The sequence below is a fragment of the Rattus norvegicus genome, chromosome 1 (assembly GCF_021556685.1).
Source record: "Rattus norvegicus strain SHRSP/BbbUtx chromosome 1, alternate assembly SHRSP_T2T, whole genome shotgun sequence".
Taxonomy (NCBI): domain Eukaryota; kingdom Metazoa; phylum Chordata; class Mammalia; order Rodentia; family Muridae; genus Rattus; species Rattus norvegicus.
Window position 1 is genome coordinate 197,136,395 of NC_141534.1, and position 16,366 is coordinate 197,152,760.

General features: G+C 42.3%; 1 protein-coding gene across 2 annotated transcripts in view; it reads left to right on the top strand.

Moving 5' to 3' along the window:
* Positions 1 to 16,366, top strand: part of Wdr11 (WD repeat domain 11) — a 45,305-nt gene that overhangs the window by 16,726 nt on the left and 12,213 nt on the right. For both annotated transcript variants that reach the window (XM_087560227.1, NM_001427807.1), the window contains 7 exon segments: positions 134 to 310; positions 1,159 to 1,243; positions 6,057 to 6,163; positions 8,788 to 8,863; positions 11,430 to 11,538; positions 13,047 to 13,171; positions 13,516 to 13,663. In XM_087560227.1, the coding sequence (XP_087416353.1) occupies positions 134 to 310; positions 1,159 to 1,243; positions 6,057 to 6,163; positions 8,788 to 8,863; positions 11,430 to 11,538; positions 13,047 to 13,171; positions 13,516 to 13,663 (827 nt within the window).

The window sequence follows — 16,366 nt, forward strand, 5'->3', positions numbered from 1 at the left end:
TTCCTTGCTACCTCATAGCTGTAATTTTGCTTCTGTTACGAATCATAATATAAATATCTTTGTTGAGCAGACTTAGATTTTTAAGTTCAGCAAAGTTTTTCGTTAATCCTTTATATTTTTTATTACATACCAGGGCAAAGTGCAATTGCTGGGGAAGAGCATCCCAAAGGCTCCATTCTGCAGGAAGTGCACCTCAAATTCCTGCTGACGGGACTGCTCTCAGGACTCCCCTCCCCTCAGTTTGCCATCCGGATGTGCCCACCACTGACCACAAAAAACATTAAGATGTATCAGCCACTCCTTGCTGTTGGTGAGTACTGGCCTATTCTTTTGTTAAACTCATTTTATAAAATACTTAGTTTCCTGATTTCTAGAAAGTCCTTTATTCTTTTTGGGGATGCTTTAAAAGAAGAAATGGATTGGGGAAATTATATAAATAATTTCCTTGAAATATTTTTCTATCCTGTTTCCTGTCTTAGTTTTAATGGCATGAGCCCATGTGCCTGAGATTATCTCTGTCAGCAAGTTTCTGAAATACCAGGACTGTCTGGGACAGAAGAGGCTTGATGCATAGCGCTGGCCGTGAGCATTGGTTAGGGCATTGGTAGCAGAAATGCTGATTAGCCAGGTTAGCATCAGTGACCCGGGGCCATGCTCTGTGCCTTGAGCGTGTTCTCCTCTGAGCTCTAACATTGAATTTTCTGTTACTTGTAGTAGGTTCAGTGTTGGGTGAGCAGCTCGCCTAAGACCTGAGCCAAAGTTTCTTCAGCTTCAGAAATCACATTTAATCGCATCATAATATATTGTCTTGTCATGATTAATTTAAAGGAAATGAAACATTATAGAGCACTCGGGCTAGTTGCTTTGATAATAAACATTCTGAGTTCCAGAAATACCAACTTTCACATGTAGAAAAGTTTAAATTATTATATTGGTTTATCTTTTAAAATCTTATGTCCATGAAGTTAGATAATATGTTCCTAAGGATACATGTCCATGAAGGCCCCATCCTGATAAGGATGGAAACATTTCCCTCCTTATTCACCTGTGTTTAAGTATATAATCAGAATCCTTCTGTAGAAGATAATTTTAACAAAGACTTTGATTGCATTTAGCTCCCTACTAAATTAGCATTCGTCTCTTCCATCATTTTGAAAGGTACAAGTAACGGTTCTGTCCTGGTGTACCACCTCACCAGTGGTCTGCTACACAAGGAGCTAAGCGTCCACTCGTGTGAAGTCAAGTGAGTATGGCTGTGACATGGAGATTACAAACACAGTGGCAGAAAACGCCGCTCACTGGGTCTCCTAGGCTTCTCTGCGTTGATGTTCTGTAGTGGTGTGTGGCATGGTGACTTTGTTTGCATTTGAGTGACAAATGTGTATCTAGCTGAGGGTTCATTAGGAGTGGGCACTCATCTCTGCTTTGTGAATTTCTAATGCCAGGTTCTTTTCTCACTGGCAGTCACTGTCGCCAGGTTTATACAGTTTATTTCTCAATTTGATTAAGATCCGTCAGAACTGCTCATTTTTAACTGTTAGTTTGAATATCACCAGGAAAGACACAAACTGGGACACATTTATTTGATTCTGAGATGCGATGTGTGGTGAGGCTTAAGAGAGAAGGCCAGCGGAGGAGCAGAGAGCCACTGGCATTCGCTTTAGACACTCCACAGCCTTATTGTGCTGAATCAGAACTGTTTCCCCTTCGCCTGTGAGTTATGCATGATACAAGTTACATATATGTGCAGTGTGCCCAGTGCTTTAATGATCTAATGAAAACACAAAAAGCTTCTCCGTGTTGTACATTTCGTACTTAGTCTTGGGTACAGTGAAAGCCTTAGCGGACCTATTGAGTATACTTGAACGTAATGTTTTCTACACAGAGCAAGATTAACCTTTGAGTATTACAGCTGGTGATTATAATAAAAATGTCTTTTAAGACTACTGCCAGTGGCACAGCCCAGGTGACTTTTTAGCTGTCTTATGTTGTTCCTCCCCAGCTCTGCAAATACATTTACATAAATAGTAATGTCTTCAGGATATTGAGCTTGGGATCTTCGTACTGTATCTCTTGGCCTCAGGGCCTCAGCTGACTATCCTGACACTTCTTCCAGGGATCTCTGCTGCCACTGTTCTCTGTCTCCTCTTTCTCTTCCTTCCCTATGTTTCCTTTTACCCTTGTCTTTTGTGCATGGTTGTTCCTTTTATGGCTGACATCAACCAATCAGAATTGTGCACTGCCATCCAGCACTTGTTCTAAGACATTTATGCTCTTAGAGTCGGTGTGTCAGTCATTTCACTGACCCCACCACAACCCTGCAGAGTGGGTGCTGTCACCTTTCCCAGGGACAGACAAAGAAACCGAGTAATGCAAAGCCTGGGAAAAGGTGGATGGGATTCGCTCCTGGCCTCAGGCATCAGAGCCTGAGCTCTGTACTTGAGCTATGGTCTCCTGCCAAGAATGTCCAAGGTTGAACATGATAGCAATAAGTTAAATGTGGACTGATCAGGAGTATGACGAGCTTCCAGAAGATCCAGCCTGTTGTCTTTAGTTTCTGAATTCTGAACCTCAGTAACTGGTGTAGCCCAGGGTCAGGGTATGCATAATGGCGCATACAGTGGTTGTGGCCTGGTGGTCCTGAGACTGTTGAGTACTGTGAGGGATGTCCTGTTCCAGAGGAGCTGGGAGTGATCATATGCACACGGCCCACTTTTCATATAAACTTCCCTCTTTGTTGACATTTTGAAGGTAATTGACTTTATATTCAAAGATGTTACCCAAGAGGATGCTAAAATCCTGCTGTCCCTGTGTTTCAGTTAATGCATCTTAGAGTTACAATTAAAACCATTATGAAGATTTCACAGATGTGCTATAAAAAGTTCTAAACCAATTAGCAATAAACCTAATGTGTTCTTGATTTTTCACATGCAGATTAAGGCTAACTTTTAGATAGTTGTTTCCTGTACTTAAATCTTATGAAGGTAGACATGTTGCCAGGCACTGTGTAATGATGATAGTGTATGGGAGGGGTGTAGGAAACATGATGCTTCAATGTTTACAAAGGATGTTTCACAGACACTATTGAACATTTTCTGTAAAACTATAATTGGAAGCTTTGGTGCTTATAATCCAGTGGCAGATATAGGAATTATAAAGTGGAATGGTCGACTCTTTTAGAACATTTTGTCCAGTGGGTGGAGTTTAAAACAGTATCCTGGTACTATGAAGAACTTAGAAACAATGGTTTGTATAGGCATGGATTGCTTAGATTACATTGAATTACTTGTGGAAAATGAAATGGTCTCTCTTGTTTTCCTGGACATTTGCAGAACAATCATAGGATTTAAGTCTTGCAGAATTGTGTGCTCCCTACTTTCTTGAGAAGTAGCTTGTGTGTTATATGTTCTATAGATGCCTGGCATGCTCAGCCTGTGAGCCTGAAGCCATCTGATGATAAATTCTAAGATTACAGTTGTTCTGTGGCTAGGGATTCTAGCAAAAAAGATGAGAGAAATCCTAGATCAGGGATGAGATGCTGTTTCCAGTCCTTCAGATATTAAGTGCAGAATTAGAGGTAAGCCTGGACAACAGTGTTCTAATCCCAGGGGCAATGTGGAGCTCAGCCGTGTCTGACAGGAGGTTTTAATACTTTTCTTCTGACAGATAGATAACCCCTGCCTTATTTAATCTACTTTGAAATCCAGTTTGGTTTTACTTTATTTAAGAAGATGTAAGCTGCTGCTGCATTCCGTTCGAAAGCAACCTGCTCACACTGCCAGACTACAAACACGCAGCCCTGCAGGTTCTGCTACAGCTCCGGGGCTGGGACCTCCAGTGAGCAGGGCAGACACTTCCTGAATCTGGGTTACACTGCTTAACAAAAGAGAGGTGCTAGGCAAGATATCATGGTGCCGTCCTTAAAAGACTCTTCAGGGTGCTGGGGAGTAGGTCATTGGTAGAGTTCTTATCTAGCACATTTGAGGCCCTGGGTTTAATCCCCAGCAACACATAGTTGGCCTCTTGCCTCTTGTGCTATTACCTTGATTGGTCAGGCTTAGGTCCAATGGCACAGTTTCCAGAGCTGGTCCCTGAGGTCAGAGTGTGTGCAGCTCACACACTCCTGTTGAGCTCTTTGCCATCTCTTTTGCAGTAGGTATTGCAAAATACATGTTTTCTGAGAGAACATAAGTTCCAGATGGACAGTAGGTATGTCTCCCTCATCCACAGCATCTCACATAGCCACTGGCATGTATTGGATACTTAATGGAGTCATTTTAAAAATAATGGATGAAAAGCGGGAAGGCAGGTTGCCAGTGCCCAGAGCTCCTGACACGACCACACCAAGTTGAATTATGAATTAGTGAGTTGATACTGCCAGCAGCAGGACTTGGGAAATGGTCTTAGGGAATCTCTAGGCAACACACGCTTGACGCTACCAGACTTTTAGACCAGATGTAGTGAGTTCCTCCTTTTACTCTAGAGATGGTGAGGACTTAGCTGCTGGGGAGAAGAGAAGAGAAAGAAGAGGGGAAAGACCTTGTCTAGAGGTTGGCCCAGCTGTATGATCACAGTGTGGGTATATTTATTTAGAACAGATCTGATGAGGACAACCAGGCTTCAGTTAGTTCCTGGCTCACTGTGCCAACCATGAGTGTGATATCGGCTAGACCTCCTGGGTGCCCTCTGTACTGTTTCTGTGTAACTAATGAGACTAAGGTGCAGAGGGTGAACTCTGGAGTCAGCCTATCCCACTGTGTCTGGAGAACGAAGGTGAGAACTTGAGCCAGGAATGGAAATTCCCAAGTGTGCTAATTCCACGCAGCCATTAGTCTGGGTGCCGGGTACAGCTTTGTATTGAAATGGTTGTAATCCTAATCACCGCAGCTAGTGCTACTGCTTCAGATGCTGCTTTTGGGTCTCTGTGGATTGTGTTGTCCTTCTGCACAAAGAAAAGTACCCGGGTACCCAGGAGCCAATGAGGGAAACACTTGTAGTCAATATAGCAGATGAGAGTTGACTGTGGTGTCTTCCCCCGGTAATCCCACAGTCAGTAGGCTGAGGCAGTTGAATGACCATGGGCTACATAGTATGCTTGAGGTCAGCCTGGAATACAGGGCAAGACTATCTCAAAAAGAAAGTAAATGACTGCAGGTAAGGGAAATGTCTGAGGGCCTTGAAAGCTGCAGACAGGAGCCTACATAGACATAGGAGATGATTGTAATGCTTGGGAAAAAAAGCAAGACAGACAAAAAGAAGTATCTCATGCAAATCCTGTTACTGCATTAGAATTATTGTAGATCAGAGGTCAATAAACATTTTTCATAATGGATCAGTAATAAAGTTTTGAGGCTTAAGAGTTTAGATCTTAAGCCTTTCAGAGCTGCCTTTCCCAGTCTGCCATTGTACTGTGAGAGCAGCCCAAGGCTGTACCATTTGCACTGCAAATAGCTAGCCTATAGGTCCTGATGAACAAATGTAACTGGGGCCCGGCTTTAGGCTTTGGTCTTAGCCAGCTTTACTCCAAGGAAGAAAATGTATCACCACTGACTGCTTGTCAGCCCCATGTGGGCAAGGCGTCCACACTGTCCTGTTGGGGTAGCCCTCACTCAGCCCATGGTTTTTCTCTGCATGGTGGGACATTTGTCTCCTCTTCCATCTGGAAGATGAAGGAAGGGTCTTTGCTCCATTAAATTTTGCCCTAGTTTCACAGCTGGGAATTTTGATGACATCCCCAGCAGTCACTTTAAGGATTCATCTCTTGAATGTTTCTGTGCTGCTTGCTTTAAACAGTTAGGTTCTTAAAAATTGCTGCGATTTCAGCATCCATTTTAATGATGGTATGAATTCTGATAACTCTTTGTCATTACACTTGGATATAACATTTTAATTAGAACAAATTCCACACATGCCAGAGGATGCATTAATGTAGACTGAAAGAGTAGTATTTCAAGTTATATTATGTAATAAAATGAGGCCTTGGGAAAAACCTAATTTTTCAAATAAACTTTTCAAATGAGAAAAGAATGCAAAACTAAACTGTGTTTGCTTTTTAGGGGTATTGAATGGACAAGCTTGACCAGTTTCCTTTCTTTTGCTGCTTCAACCCCAAACAACATGGGGTTAGTAAGAAACGAACTTCAGCTGGTTGATCTCCCAACAGGTCCGTGTCTTACCTTCTGAAAGGTTGGAGTGGTATCTCATGCTGATGGGAGACACTGCTTGCATAAAATGTCCTCAGAGCATTTTCTTTCACCTTGGTGTGTGTTCTTACATCCTGTTTACTCTCTCTAGTTCTGTAGTAATTGCCTAGAAAAACCACAGCATTGTTTCTATGTACACACCACTCGTGTAGCACAGGGTAAGTGGAAATCATTAGCTGAACTCATGGATGCACGACAAAAGAGGGGCCCAGTCTTCTTTTGCATGGTGTCTTATGTATAGGAGATTCATGTAGAGGCCAGAGGACAACTCTTGGGAGCCAGCCCTTTCCTTTAGCCATGTCAGCCCATGGAGTTGAGGTCAGTGCAAGCAACTGCCCCCTGAGCCAGTCCCCTAGCTCTCTGCAAGATCATTTTTAAGCTTTCTCTGTAGTTGCAGATTTTGGGACCTCTGCTTAGAATTTGGACTATTGTAGGAAGCCTTCAAAAATTGTATAGGTTAGTGTGATGTTCAAATGTTCAAATCTAAAGCTTTTGATAGCTGTAGGCTGATTGAATTAGGGACCATACGAAGTCTTTGCAGTAGCAAACATTCCAGGGGTAGGGTGTAGCTTCAGTCGTACAGTGCTTGCTTTAGCATGCGGAAGCCCTACGTTCTATTGCCAGCACCACACAAACTGGAAGTGATCCCAGCATTCAGGAGGAAGAAGATGCATCATACGCAGCTACATAACAAGTTCAAGGCCAGCCTAGGAAAGGCTGAGCCCAGGAGAGCCCTGACTCATAATTGAAAAAAGGGAGGATAGGGTCCTTAATCTGGGTAATCAGCGGATAACCCAAGTGGTAGAGGCAGAGAACTGACCCCCAAGGTGTTTTTCACACCTGTGTGTGCACACTCATGAAATCACAGACTCTAACTAATATAATAGAAAAGAAAGCACCCTGCTAACGTGTTTACAATTATTTACAATGTGAGACCTAACAAACTTCAGAATGAAGGACTTTATAATAATAGCACATGAATTTTAAAGGCAGTGATTTCAAATGTGAGTTTCTGCAAAATAATACCATAGCTGAGCATGGTGGCAAATCTCATTGAGTTCCAGGCTAGCCAGAGCTACACAGTGAGAGCCTGTCTCAGAACAAACAAAACAAACAAAAAAACCCAACCAACCAATCAAGAAAACAGGAATAAAATCAATATATGCAGATGATTTTAAATAATAATAATAATAATAATAATAATTAATAATAATAATAATGTGCAGGAGTAACAAGCGTTTGGTTGTTTTCTGTATGTAGGTGGTGTTAACTTAAAGAATCAGCCATGTGCACACTCCAGTGTTGCTATAACACCAGAAAGTGACCTGCCCAGGAACTGAAGTTCCTAGACTCTGCTTTGCTGGCACACTGGCTCTGGCCTTCTCTCAAGCACTGTCATATTCCAGATGAGCAAGACTATAGTTAGTCAGTCACTTGTTTAAAAAATCCCCATTTCTTTTCTTCAGAAGGACTATTGTTTAATTTAGAATCTTTTCTTGCAGATTTCTTTTGTCTATAATAATCAGCAGTTGCTGATTTGCTGAAGAGAGAAATGTGAGCACTCAGGTTGTAGGGTTTTGAACCTGGAAGCTCTGGAGCACTGGTTCTCAGCCTTCCTAAAACTGCAGCCCTTTAATACAGTTCCTCGTGCCGTGGTGACCTCAACCATAAAGTTATTTTATTGCTACCTCATTCCTGTAATTTTGCTACTGTTAGGAATCGTAACGTAAATACCTGTGTTTTCCTGTGAAAAAGTCATTCTTGCCCGCAGGTCCAGGACCACTGTCAGAGGTTAGTACCAGCTGACTTAGAAAGACCCGTGTTTGCACTTGCCGCCTGCGGGAGCAGGGTGTGTAGATGTGTTCGGCTGTTGTTCTCTCTTTAATTCAGTGTAAATAAAATCTCACAAAAATATTAAAATTTGTTTGTTAAAGTGAAAGGTAGAATTATTTATTTATGAAAACTTCTCTTTTGGCACTTAACTAATACGGCATATAGTTATAACTCCACAATTTCACTCAGAAAGACTTTTTGGTAGTAATGTGCTCAGACATTTCATTTACTACTTTGCAAATAAAATAAGAAATCTTCAGTATTCATTTCAAAAGTTTTTTTTTTCTCCCAACTAATCGGTACTTGAAAACATGGGTGTGTCTTCTCTGACTTTAAATACACAGTGAGTCCCCCCACTAGGCCACAGAGGCTCCAAAGTTGTAGACAGCATTATCTCTTAAGGTTCTAAAATTGAATTACAGAATTGAAGAAACTATATAACATTAAAATACCTTTTTATATAAGGTATTTTATAAAATATTTATAAAATTATATATATTTATAAATTTTATAAATATTTACCTATTTTATGACATAGATATCTAAAATAGATATATTACTTATATACTAAGTAATATATTTTTGTTTCCTTTCATATTTTAAGAATATTTCAAATTTCACTATTAGACCTGGCTTTGAAGCAAAGCCCTGAGTGACGGAGGCAGAGGGTGTGGCTGGCCACATCAGGTGGTGGGGCTTCTTGCTCTTTTATGTGGTGCCTGTGATTCACCTTCTCATTTTTCAATTAAAGGGAGGAGCACTGCGTTCCGTGGTGACCGGGGCAATGATGAATCACCCATTGAAATGATCAAAGTGTCTCATTTGAAGTAAGTGCCATCCTATTCTATCTACGGTTGTGTCTCAGGAGCATTGCACAGCTGCTTTTTTAACTTTTAAGAAAGTAGGGACATGCTAAATATTCCTGAAATCTGTTAGTGACAGCAGATAATTACAAGTGGCCATATCAAAAAGCAGAGCTTGACCACAGATGTGAGACAGCCTGGAGATGCTCTGTTCTCTTTGCTTCCCCCTCACCTCCCTTCCTGGTTTCTACTAATCCTACTTCACATGCATTTTCACTTGGAACAAAACATTCAAAAGACTATTAGAAACAGAGTGAACCTAAATTGTACATAAAGAAAATGAGAGCTTTCACAATAATCCCATGCTCTAAAGGTCACAACACTCACAACAGTCTTTATCAGGAAAAACATATTTTATCAATTCATGAAACTGTCTATGCTGGCATCTGAAAGGAGATAACCTCAATGGAGAAAATGCTTCCACAAGATCCAGCTGAAGGGCGTATTCTTAATTAGTGATTGATGGGGAAGGGCCCAGCCCATTGTGGGTGGAGCCATCCCCTAGGCTAGAGGTCCTGAGTTCTATAAGAGAGCTAAGCAAGCCATGGGGAGCAAGCCAGTAAGCAGCATCCCTCCAAAACCTCTGCATCAGCTCCTGCCTGCATCCCTCCAAAACCTCTGCATCCACCCCTACCTGTTGCAGTTCCTGCCCTGACTTCCTTTGATGATGAACATTGAGATGGAAGTGTGAGCTAAACAAACCCTTTTCTCCCCAACTCGCTTTTGATCATAGTGTTTCATCAGCGTGACAGAACCCGTGACTAAGACATCTGGTGTCATTAATCTCATAACGTGTTAAATTCATCCCAATGTCATATTATTTTAGAAAACAGTTAAAAGGAATAGCAATATATTTTGGGATTTCATATCAATTTTAGAAGCAGCTTGTCAGTTTTACCCACAGCACCTTCCAGGGGTTTTGATCTGAGTATCAGTCTGGGAGAGAACAGACACTTCAGCAAATTTTGAAATCATGAATGTGGCACATACCATTACCTATTTATGTCTTCTTTGTCCAGAAATATATACTTTTCAGTATGGTATTGCATGCAGTATTATTGTATATCATTCAATTAAGTTCTTACGTGTCATCAAGTTTTATATCTTCTATAATCAGTTGTAAGTGGGTTTTATCTCAATTTTCAATACTATATACTGGAATTACAGTGAAGTTTCCGACGGTGACCTGAAGACTGTGACCATGCTGAGCTGAGTTATTCTAGTGATGTTTTTGTTAGTCTCTTACAAGTCTCTGTGTAAATAGTGTTTGCTTATAAAGACACTTCTGATCTTTCTCACTCATCTCCAGGCCATTTGCATCTTTTTTCTACTAAGTAGGGCTGCTGGTAAATGTTGATGCAGAAGCAAGAGCATTTCCTGCGACAAGGGCCTATACTTTTGATGCACTGTATTTTCATATTAGTTCATGTCATCCTGTCTTAACATTCGCTCGGCATATTTATATACTTGGTTCCTCCCTCCCTCCAGATAGACCTTTCTGTTGTTTTCTAGTTCTTTGTAGGCAGAGAACATATTTTATGTTATTTCAGACTTTTGAGATTTAGCTGTGACTTGTCACATGACTCAGTATCTGATCTGTCTTAATGAATGTCCCCTGTGACTTGAAAAGCTGTTGTTATTACAGTCTTCTGTGAGTTGGTTCTACTTGGTTCCTAAGACTGCTGTGTCTTTGCTAGTTCTGGATTAAGTCATTCTGTGCACTTCTGAAAGGTGTGCACTGACTTCCCTACCTTAGTTATGGCCTCGTTTAGTTTCCTTTTGAAGCACTCAAGTACTTGTGGTAGGTATTCTGTGGTTGTAATTAGGCACACATGAGATCAGTGTTCTGGTTTTTTGTTTATTTTTTTTTTTTTATCATTAGGAAAGATCTTTTCTCTTGAGTATTCTACACTTGGAAATAAGTCTGGATAGGGTGATATCGGAATAGCCGATCCAGTTTGTTTAATTAGTATTTATGAATCGTTGGGTGTAGACTCCCATGCCTTCATGCTCTTCATGGTTCCCCTCTAGACAGTGCATACTATGAGTTCACCCTGTACCTGTTTGCTTAAGGGGTCCTGAGAGCCTCTAGCACCTCAGCTCAACCCTCTCTTCATCTCTGTGGTAGGCTCTGTGAAAATGCCCTTCACTGGCAATTCCTCCTTCCCCAAAACTCACCTCACCATTTCAGTGCGGTTGGCAGTTCCTTGTATTGTATTTTGTTTCTGGTCATTTTCACCTGAACTGCGTCCAAGTCTGTGTGTGTTAAGTTTCCCAATGTGGTCCAATCAGTGCTAATCTTGCCCTGAGCCCACTATAAACTCAGGTCTGCCATCTCGGCTCCTCAGTGATTCATATTTATTGTAACTTTGAACATGACTTGTAATGGGGTCTGAATGTTAGTTTAGTTGTTTATGCAAGGCATGTGCTGTCTGAGTCCCACCTTTCAACTCATTAACTAATGCATGACAGTTTTTGTTGTTGTAAAAAGATCTTTTTGATAGATTTTAATTTTTGTTGTCTCTTTTAGACAGTATTTGGCAGTTGTTTTCAAAGATAAGCCCCTGGAATTGTGGGATATTAGAACCTGTACTCTTCTCAGAGAAATGTCTAAGAGCTTCCCTGCTATAACTGCCTTGGTGAGTCATGCCAGCCCACGAGCCGGTGCTCCTGGTACTGAGCTGTGTGGTTGCTACTTTTCCATAGCTTGAGTTAACATCATTCCTGCAATGTATTTTCTTGTTAAAATGGATTAATGTTTGGGTATCTTGAGGAACATAAATATATTTATGAAAGAAGGTAGGCTTTAATCATTCTAGAAGTAAAAAGACATAAAGTTGATCATAATATCTGGAATTAGTAATTTTAAAAAGTCATAGACATAAAGCCAGTGTCCAGTTGACAGAAGAAGAGGAAATGGATCACTGTCAGAAAGAGTTCAGAACAGACCTGTGGGTGTGTGGGATCCAAATGCACAAGGTAATCGTGTGCAAGTCAAAGAGAATAGTCCGACCATTTAGTAGTCAGGGTAAGGAAACAGTCTCATCTTTTATTTTTAAGTACACATACAAGTACACATTGTATGTTAAACACACACACACCCCTTCCCTTTTCCTTTGGACCTCTCACTAGTCCCCTTTGTCCCTCTAGACAAAAGTTATTTGTCTTCTCTGCCTCCGTCCCACAGAAAGGAGCAGTTTATTCAGGAACCTTTCTTTCTGCATGCAAGCAGCAATCTCTCTTTTCTTTTCTTCTCTGTCCCCCCCTCAGCCCCCGAGCACAGTCCCTTATATCTTCCCTCAACTCCGCCTCCTCAGTCCAGACTGCGTAATCTCAGTTTATAGGTCCACATCACATGGCCTGATCTTGCTTCACGGTGCACTTGTGCAGCTCTCACAATGGACGTGGCTAGTTTCAGGTGTGTGAGGAAGTCAGGTGCTAGTCATGAGACTTAGCTGCAGTCCCGGGTGCCATCTTGGGACTGCCGCCACACCCGCTCCCCACAGTTATTCAACTTTAGTGAAGGAAAATAGAAACAATAAGAAACAGGGTGGTGTGTAAGACAGCACTGTTTCTGTAAATTAGATTCTCGTGCGTATGAGAACTGACCACGCCCTGACATTCCAGCACTGCAAGGCAGGAGGAGGGCAGCACATTTCCTACAGCTGAGGCGTGACAGGAGAAGAAAGGAGACTGTCCTAGAATGTCCACGTGTGCAGGGACCACTGGACGCGTAGCTCAGCACCCAGGTGGTGGCTCACAACTCAGTCTGATCACGCATGTGGTCTGTAACATACACAAGCAAAACACACAATATAAATTAAACCTTAAAAAGGAACTTTTACATGAGACAATATTTGACTAAGCTCGTTAGAATAGGTGGAGGCGTGAGAATAATCATGGAAGTGAGCGGCTGGCTGTGTGAGCGCCTATGCCTGAGAACTCGATTCTCCCATCCTACATGGGTGGGAGTGCACAGGACTATAGTGGGATTCGAGAAAACATGAAAACTTAATCCTAGACGGTTGCCTGTAAATGATGTCCTTGCTCGAAAGCCAGTAGTGTGCTGATCATAAGTAGCTGTGCCCGGCTACTCTAAGCAGACTTTAATGGAAGGGAGCCTGGCATGTCTGTCTGTGCTGTGCAGGAATGGTCACCGTCTCACAACCTGAAGAGCCTGAGAAAGAAGCAGCTAGCCACCCGGGAGGCCATGGCCCGCCAGACTGTGGTCTCGGATGCAGAGCTGGGTGCTGTTGAATCATCTGTGATCAGGTACGAGGTCCTGCCCCTGTTGGTGCACCTTTGTGCTGCCTGTGTCCTGGCAGAGAACCTGGCAGGCCCAGACGACTGAAGCACAGTTGCTGTGCCTGTGCTCAGTGTTGTCAGTAAAACGCAGAGCTGCTGACTTGTCAGCGGCCCCGAGTGTGATCAAGTCAGCACCTGTAGCTGAAACAAACGAGCACTGATGTGGGCAGAGACAGTCACCTCCCCAGAAAATGTCCTGGGAACACTCAAGAGGGGTTTAAATGCTCTTGGACCTCCTGTAAATGCATCTAAACAGTGGGTAGTAATGGGTTTCACCCTAGGGAAAACTTACCTTTCTTCTCTGCCTTAAGTTTATTACAGGAGGCAGAAAGTAAGTCTGAACTCAGTCAGAACATCTCCGCTCGGGAACATTTTGTGTTCACTGACAACGATGGCCAAGTTTATCATCTCACTGTCGAAGGAAATTCTGTGAAAGACAGTGCTCGGATTCCACCGGATGTGAGTGTCATCCTCAGGACACCTCTGTCAGGAGTGTGTGACCAGGGATCCCGTTTATCCATACCCAGTGAAGACATAGTTAAGCCTAATACAGTAAATGTTACTATTCAGGGAGAGGTCACTGCAGACTAACTTGGTCCATACCAAGTTCATATACTGCAGAGTGACATAGCCACCGTGATCCTAGACCGCATGTGCGGTCCCATCTTACCACCATGGCACGCCATAGGAATTACCTGTTTGCTTATGAAACTGAGGACAGGAAGGTTCATGGCTGTCATGGCAGCTGTCCTATTTCTTTTTTTTTATTTTTTGGGGGGGGTTCTTTTTTTTTTTCGGAGCTGGGGACCAAACCCAGGGCCTTGTGCTTCCTAGGCAAGCGCTCTACCACTGAGCTAAATCCTATTTCTAGTCTGAACATTTCCATTGGTTAGTTTGAAATAATTCTAATATGATTGTGAGTATAGTGGTATTAATATTTACTCATTTGTAGGTGTCTTATTTTGGCTTTGCAGAATCAATTATAGTTAATAATTGACATCAGCACACATCTTACAGATTGCTCTTAATAAATGAATTAATAAACCATTAACTAATATATATTATAATTAAATGGAGGCATTAAAGGGGATTTCAAACAATGCATATTTAAGTTTTCATCTAAGAATAGATGTTCTAATAGAAAACCTATTAAAAGTGTCTCAGTAAGGATCTTGACTAGCTGAGGTCATTTAAAGTTAAATGGGCCAGAGAGACAATCTCAGTGAGGGTCTCTGTTGCTATGTGATAAATGCCATGGCTGTATCTGAGGGAGGAAAGGACTTGTGTCGTCCTATGCCTCTCAAGTCACACTCAGTATTACCACTGAGGGAAGTCAGGGCAAGAGCCGAAGCAGAGGCCGTGAAGGAATGTTGCTTATTAGCTGCTCCCTGTGACTTGCTCTGCCTGCATCCTTACACAACCAGGACCTCCTGGCCAGGGATGGCACTGCTCACAGTGGGACATACCACCTCAATAAAGAAAATTTATCCCAGGCAGCCTGCTGGAGCCATATTTTCAGTTGAGGTTCCCTCTTCCCAGAGGACCCTCTCCTGTGTTTACACAAAAGCTGGCCATCATGTTTATCCGCTCCAAGGTGGTGCTGTCAAGAAGCTTTTTAAAGTTAAAGCTGTGGGTTGTCGAAGCCAAGTGCTTCTTCAAGAACTCCTTGTGTCACCTCCCATCTTGGCAACCGAGTTCTCAAGTGAGTGAGTTAGGAGAGCCAGGTCACATGGCCTACTTTCAGAAATGATGCCCTGTCACATTTACAGTCTGCTGTTGGTCCTTGGATCAGTCCTACTTTACTGTGGGAAGTGGCTCCTGGGGCCTTTGAAAGAGTGAGGGTTCTTTAGAGGCTAGCTATCAAGTGCTCCTGTTAACATAGAATTGAAGGCGTTCATTTAAAACCATTATTCTAAAGTCAAAGTTAATATCATAATCTTCATACCGTAGCATAGAATAAGTCATATCTAGGATTTAGTAGTAACTATTTTTGAGGACATCTGATATTGCTTACATTTTCAATATGGATGTGGGAAATTGATGTTTGATGTTTATAATAGGAAAGTAACTTTAAATGTATACCAAGAAAGGCTGCTGAAGGTTGGGACCCCATTGTCCACTCTTAGCCTCCAAATAGCTCCTCTTGTAGGAAGATGTCCTCTGGGCTCTTACAGAGTCACCTACTAATAGTTTGGTCTCTTCACTTTCCAGTTGCTTCACACTGAGGTTAGAACACAACACCTTCCAACTAAACCAAAGAGAAAGCTTTGAACTTTGGCCATGAGTATTCGTTTCATAATTTATTACATTATTATTTACAGTGTCATGTTGTAGTCACAGGACAACTTGTAGCACTCACTCCTTTCTTTCTACCATATGGATCCCAGGTATAACCTTGGATTGGCAGGCTTGGTGGCTTTCCCATCCAGGCACTGATCTTCTCTGGTCATGGGTACTCTTATAAATGCCTTTGGAGGCAGCCACGGCACACAGTCGGGAGGTGGCACTTCCACTCTGTGGGGTCTTGAAGTGAGGGCACAAAGACTCTCTTTACTCTGCTAAATTCTTTTGTTTCAAATGAATCAAGTCTTTGAAGAAATGTGACTGTTAGTAAGCGTGCTGCGTCCAGTGGGACTGGCTTATGTTTAGGGGAGGATTGATATCTATATACTTTGTGAGAACTGGTTTTGGTTTGTTGTTCTTTCTGAAGCTGACATTTTTTCCAGTGGCTATAATATAGTATGTAGAAGAAAGGTTTTTGTTTGTTTGTTTGTTTCAACCCACTATTTTCTTTATTGTTCTTTCAAATGCAAGGCTCTAAACACTAATTTTGAGCTGAAATTTTCATTCTGGAAGTTGGCCCCCAAACTGTGAAGTATATAGCATGGTAAAAGGAGAAAGCTCAGCAGTGTTTTAAACTGTGTGTATCCATGGTGGCTGCCTTCATCGTGGAAACGGAGAGAATCCTGCCTGGCATGCGGGCAGCACAGCAGCTGCAGCAGTGAGCAAGGAGCACCACAGAGAGTAGAGGGAGCCACAGGGGATGCACAGCAGGCCCCGCAGAAGCACCTCTCCATCCCCAACGGCTCTACTCCCTCAGCCCTGCAGGAGGGCGTCTGCATGTCCACACAGTTGAATTAACACAGCAACACTAATTTGTAG